This window comes from Chiloscyllium plagiosum, chromosome 10 (genome assembly GCF_004010195.1).
Source record: "Chiloscyllium plagiosum isolate BGI_BamShark_2017 chromosome 10, ASM401019v2, whole genome shotgun sequence".
Lineage (NCBI taxonomy): Eukaryota > Metazoa > Chordata > Chondrichthyes > Orectolobiformes > Hemiscylliidae > Chiloscyllium > Chiloscyllium plagiosum.
The window spans coordinates 95,556,980-95,563,772 of NC_057719.1; the positions used below are offsets into that span (position 1 = coordinate 95,556,980).

The following is a 6,793-nucleotide window of genomic DNA, read 5'->3' on the forward strand; positions in this document are numbered from 1 at the left end:
CTGTACTGCGCTGTATTCTTCTATATGTTCTATCTTTTGGACTGTGGGAGGAAACCGGAGCACCCGGAGGAAACCCACGCAGACACGGGGAGAACGTGCAAACTCCACACAGTCAGTCGCCTGAGGCGGGAATTGAACCCGGGTCTCAGTCGCTGTGAGGCAGCAGTGCTAACCACTGTGCACCGTGCCGCCCAAATCTTATTATTTTCCAAAATTTCCAGCATATCAACTTCATCAATCTTGATCTGGTCAAGACTGTATCCCAGCTCCTCAAAGTTCTCATTTACAACAAGTTCCCTTTCCTTCGTGAAAACTGAAGCAAAAAGCTCATTTAAGGCTTCCCCTATCTGCTCAGACTCCACGCACAAGTTCCCTCCACCATCCCTGACCGGCCCTACCTTCTCCCTGATCATTCTCTTATTTCTCACATATGAGTAAAATGCCTTTGGGTTCTCCCTAATCCTTCTTGCCAAGCCTTTATCGTGCCCCCTCCTGGCTCTCCTCAGTCCATTTCTGAGCTCCTTTCTAGTAAGCCTATAATCCTCTAAAACTATGCTAGATCCTTGCTTCCTCCACCTTACGTAAGCTGCCTTCTTCCTTTTGATGAGAAGCTCCTCTGTTCTCATCATCAAAGATTCCCTAATCTTACCCCCTCTTACCTGTCTCACAGGAACAAATTTGTGCATCACTCGCAACAACTGCTCTTTAAACAGTCTCCACATGTCTGCTGTGCCCTGTCTGTGGAACAATTGCTCCCAGTCTGTACTTCCCAACTCCTGTCTGATAGTGTCATAATTTCCTATTCTCCAATTAAATATCTTCCCTCGGTAACTGCTCCTTTCACTCTCCAAGGCTATGGTAAATGTGAGGAAGTTATGATCACTTTCACCAAAGTGCTCTCCCACCACGAGATCTGACACCTGACCTGGCTCGTTGCCGAGCACCAAATCCAAAATGGCCTCTCCCCTCATCGGCCTGTCTAGATACTGAGTAAGGAAACCCTCCTGAATACACCTGACAAAATGGCTCCATCCAAACTTAGGAGGTTCCAGTCGATTTTCTGTAGCTGTGATACACTCTCTGATTAGCAATGCTACACACCCTCCTCTTTTTCCACCCTCCCTGTTCTTTTTAAACATTCTAAACCCTGGAACATCAAGCAACCATTCTTGCCCCTGTGAAACCCACGTCTCCGTTATGGCCACAACATCATAGCCCCAAATATTAATCCATGCTCTAAGTTCCTCACTCTTGTACCTGTAATACCTGTTTCTAGTATTACTGGTATTACAGGTATTAGTGCAATGTATCAATGCAATTGCTTTCTGGTATTACAGGTATTAGCACGATGCACCAATGCCATCGCTTTCTGATCAATGGTTCTCCTGTCCTCCAAGCTCTGACACTAGACAGCTACTTTTTTTAAGCAACATTAATTAAGGATTCTGCATGTCCAAAGATGCTCAGGTTAAGTGGATTGGCCATGCTAAATTGTCCATATCATCCAGGAATGTGCAGGCTTGGGTAGGAGGGCAGGTCTTAGTGGAATTCTCTTTGGTGGGTTGGTGTGAACTGGATGGGCTGAATGGCTGCTTCCACACTGTAGGGACTCCATGATCCTATGTCAAGGCCTTCAAAATTTCTCCAGTCTGGCTTTTCAGCTCCTCACTGAGATCTAGTATGCAATACAGTTAGTATCTCTCTTTTCCCAGCACTGATAACAGAGTTATACTCTTATTTGTTTAGACTTCTTATTTCATCTTGGTGCCTCTTCAGTTTGGCCTCAGGCTGGAAGAAATTCCAATTTTGGTTATGCAGGGACAGGAAAATTCACAGCCCCTGTAGATCAATATTATATGTTACTGGTTTAATTCTCCTTTGCTGTTTCCCACAGTAGCTGGCTCTCTTACAGTTCCAAAAATCCACACAACTTCAACTTCACAATTCAAACATTGGATTTCCAGTAATGTTTTAATGGTCAAAGGGAAAGCAAGTTCAAGTTGCGGTCACATGATTATGTCAGGCCACAAATGTACAATGTAAGAGTATATCCCTCCAAGCACAGTTGTAGCAGGCATAGGCCACAAATTTAAATGCCTGGGGAAGGGATGATCCCATGCGCCCCTCATCATTTAGGCTTTGACTTTGCTAAAATCAATTCTGAGGCACAGAAGTTTCCAAAGTACCTCAAGCCTAGAATCGCAGCTAAATTCTGCCCTCTTTATGGCACTGTGCAGAGCTACATATGGATCTGCAATGTATGATCAATTAATCTGACCTTCCCAATGTGGGCACTCTGAAATTTGGATAGGTTCAGATCCAGTGCCAGAGACAGGCAATTCAGAAAAGCCAGCCATCGGTTTTGCTGGGAAAATAGCTGAACATGTGAAAAACCAATGTAAACATTTGTTTAATTTTGATTTTATTGTCACCTTGTCCTCAAGTACAGGAGGACAGTGAAAAGTGTCTAATGGCACTACATAATGTGCCATCTTAGGTACAGGTTCCTAGGTACAGAATATTAAAAACAAGATAGAAAGAAAGAACAAAGTTACAAATTAATCATTGCAGTAATTATAGCACAGTGACACCTTCTTAGTTTTAAGTAGAAAATAAAAAGGAACTGAGAGTTCAAACATTAAAAACCACTATACAATTTAAGAGAACCATTGTTCCTGTATTGGGAGCTATGATGGGTTTTGCAAAGCTGCTTTCAAAAGGACATCTGCAAAATAGTGTTAAATTAACTGGCCAGCTCATTTAATTGATCTTTCTGCATTTGAAACAAGTTCACACCAATAACCAATAGACATTTTAAAACCCAATGAAGTAAGTCATTTTGTTGCATTTTCTTAAGGTCGCCTTATATATCAGTAATAAAAGGTGACAACTTATTGGACAAGATTCAACTTCAAAATTAACAAAAGGGGAAAGTAACGCTTGTTTAAAAATGCAATTTATCTGACATTAAATGATCAGTTTAAAAAGGCGTTGAAGCTAAATCCATTATACTTCCACAAAAGTTTGAAGATGGTCTCACAATCATTACTTTGAAAAGGATCTACAGCGTCTCTCATTTATTTTTCAATTCACACTTTGGAGTAAAGCCACTTCCACCTCATTATACAATTATGCCTCAGATCATGTTAACCCAGCATGCTCACTTTGTAAAAAAGGTTAGTCAGCCTTCTTGTTACAGAATGTCTTCAAATGGAATCAATTGTGTAATGTCCAGAACGTGGGGTGTTCTGAAGCTCATTACATTGAATTTGCGGAACAGATTTAACAGTGCTGGCCACACTAAAAAAAATCGTGCTTGGTTTTGAAAGTTGTGACTTACCCAATGCTTATAGAAAGTTTTATTTGAGCTGAGTACATGTCACACTGCACTACTAGCTGATCCAGCAGCTGCAGATAACTCAAGGCCACTCTGGTGGCAGTACTGTTTACTAAAACCTGTGCTCCAGAGGATTGTGGGAAAAACAACCCTTGGGTTACACTCCCCAAGAAGCAAGAAATGTCCATCCTTCAAAGCGCAAGATTAAGATTAAATGCCACTGTCTAAAATATCCATGCACTAAATATTGTGGCTTTTGTGATTGTACCGTTTACTGAAAGATGGCTCTCAAATCTTCCAACGTGGGGCGATGAAACCAGGAAGGAAGAGATTTGATTTAAACAAAAAAGCTTTCTGTTGGTGAACAATATGTGAAATAATACACCCAGTGGTTTGGGGAAGTAAGGGGAAAATGTTGGAGGTGGGAGAATGGGAAAAGATCAAATAGTCGGTAGAATACATTCAGAGATTAATGACAAGTGAGATTGAAGAGAAATGGAGTGTGGATGGGGTTTACAGAGATGATGAAGAGTTATTGGAAGGGAGATCAGAGGTGGTCAGCTGGAGGGGTCAGAAGGGGACAGTATAGTCTGTTGGCTGAGAGAAACGATCTGCTTCTCCTGCTTCACAAACTACACTGTAAATACATGACAGCTTCCCCAACATCCTCATAAACACCTGAAGAGGAAGGATTTACAAAACAATGGGACAATAACAGGGGCATAGAACTGATGGAAAACTCCTGGAAAACAGCAGCCGGAATAGGCACAAAGTGATATTATACTTTTATTCTATGATTACAATAAACATTAAACTTTAAAATAAACTAATTGTCTGTAAAGCACACTTTGAGGTATTCTGATGTTTCATAAGGTGCCATTTGAATGCAAATTCTTTCTATCTTTCTTTTAGATTGTCTGAGGCAGTTCCTCTTGCAGCAGGTTTGCAAATAAATTACCTTGATAAATAAAGACTTTGATAAAAACATGCTATGATTCAAACGGAAAGAGAAAGGTGCATTACTATTTAAAATGCAAAATAGCTTTAATGACTATAAAACTTTGATACTGCCAATTAAAGATGACACCATATGGATCCAGTGTTTGGAGAATTATCATAGATTTGTAAATTATTTTTTTCTGTAAATGACACCATTTACCAAAGATGTAAATAACTCCCATCCTCAGGATTTCATGCACCTGGAACTTATGGATTTAAAGACATCTGTTGGTAATTGTAAGGATTGCCGCACTCTCAACTGCACCATCACTGCCCAGAATAAACCTACCTGGTATCTTGTTTGTGGATTCCTGATGCTTTGTAAACTGTGATCTTCTATACTTTGAATACTCGAATGTTTGCTGTATCTGAGCTGGAGGTAGAAAATAATAACTGCTTGAAAATGGCAAAATATATTTTCACTATTTCAACTTGCTAGACTGATGGTCCTGAAATATCCATCACGTGGTAACTCAAACCAGATAAAGACCACCATCCTTTCCTTTCCTAAAATAAACTGTCATGAGTAGAGATGTAGAGATATTGTCACTTATTCTGTCTCCAAAACATGGATTAATGCATGCTATTTCAAGAACTAAACTACGGTTTATTGAATCTTGACCAGACATGAGGTTAAGTTCATACATTGATTGAAGAACTCACTTTTCTAAATCTTCAACCACCTGAAGCAGTGACGCTCCGAAAGCTAGTGTGCTTCCAATTAAACCTGTTGGACTATAACCTGGTGTTGTATGATTTTTCACTTTTCTAAGGCAGCCTTTCTTTTCCATTTTTAATTGTTTTCCAGGTATGTGGATGATATTGATGAGGCAATCTGCATCCAATCATCTGCAAATGTTGGTGTAGGTCATTCACCTTGAACTGTAACAGTCATTGTGAATGTGGTACTCCTTCACTGATGTTAGATAGGGATTCTGATATTGTGATTTCAAAAGAATGCTTATAGGTCAGTGCTATGAAGCTGTGTGAATGAGAAAGGGATTAGTGAATGATGGTGTTGTGACTCCTCTAGTCTTTCCTAGTGGAAAGTAAGAGATGTTCTCTGTATCCTTGTGAGCTTCAAGTTCGCTAGCACTCATTCATTCTCCATCTTGAACTTGAGGGCAATTACACCGATCTCTCTGCCAACACATTATTCTTGCATCACCAAGTGGTTTTAGCAGAAGTCAAGTGTCAGTGAGCTGGACATTGAAGTGTGAGTTAATCATAATCTCCAAATGTCTTTTTACACTCTCCATTGAATCTAAGGATAATCTTCTGGATTAATGGAGATGGATGGCTCAGGGATTTGTCAGTTCAAGTGATATCAGATTGTCATCATGTTGGGTTCTACTGCTGCTGATGGAGTGTAGTGCCTCAGGGCACTCGGTTTACAATATATGCCATGGGCTGTGCTAATGCCCCATTACATGCTGATGATTGTCCTCATTATGGGGACAAGGCTTTGCTGGAAATCTCCCAACTTTTGCAGGATCATCATACTGTTGAGTGGCAATAGGTCATGAGGCCACTACTGAGTGGGCAGCAGGGTTACCAGCAGCAGCTGGGTCACAAACAATTGGGAATGGGAGCCCATCTCTCCAATCAGACAGCCTACGGCCTGAACAGCACCAATGATATAGGTATCCACTACTGAGGCTGCGAGAAGACAAGGCAACTTCAAAAGTCAGCTTCATTTTTTAAAGAAGTTAACGCTGTGCAGTCAAGCAGGTAGGCCTGGTGATGGGAGGAGTGAACCCTCCAGTAGTAAAGAGGGGTCCCTTAATGGGTCATGTAACAATATTTAAGCAAGGCCCATCGTCCACACCCTGGGAACCCACCAGGAGGGTGCCATCAATTTGTGTGGTGGTTCCTCCACATGGCAGAGTCTGGTGGTGATCATCATTGGCCTTTGAATTTGATATGCCTCTGCCATTCCTGCCAGACAGAATATCCCATAGAAACTGGAAATAAGCAGATCTCATCAAAGCACCTTTTGACTCTATTTCACAAGAACTGCTGCATCCTAATCATTTCCAGAGTGAGTGAAATGCAAGCTTTTGATCTTTTCAAGGTCTTTATGTTTGTCACTCCTACCTACAATCACAGATAGACATACCTGTGACTGGTAGGCTGGGGAGGAGAAAGCCAAGTCCGCTGCTTTCTCATTTTGCAAGCTTGGTGCAGAAACAGAGCACAGAACAGTCATCTTGCAGGACAACAGGCTATTGTGGTCAGATTGCTTTTGATGGGTATCACTCAAATTTGATGGGTATCACTCTCGCCCACCCTCTGACGACCCCTTCTCCCGCCTCCAACACACCCCATCCACCTGGACACCCCGTGCTGGCCTCCTACCTGCCCTCGACCTCTTCATAGCCAACTGCCGCCGCGACATTACCCGCTACCTGAACTCCCCCACCCCACTCACCCACTCCAACCTCTCACCCTCGGAAC

General features: G+C 41.8%; 1 protein-coding gene across 5 annotated transcripts in view; it reads right to left on the bottom strand.

Annotated features, from left to right (window-relative positions):
• Positions 1-6,793, bottom strand: part of LOC122553908 (short transient receptor potential channel 6-like) — a 120,773-nt gene that overhangs the window by 15,875 nt on the left and 98,105 nt on the right. For all 5 annotated transcript variants that reach the window (XM_043698414.1, XM_043698413.1, XM_043698416.1 and 2 more), the window contains one exon: positions 4,626-4,709. In XM_043698414.1, coding sequence (XP_043554349.1) covers positions 4,626-4,709 — 84 coding nt within the window. The remainder of the gene's footprint in view (positions 1-4,625; positions 4,710-6,793) is intronic.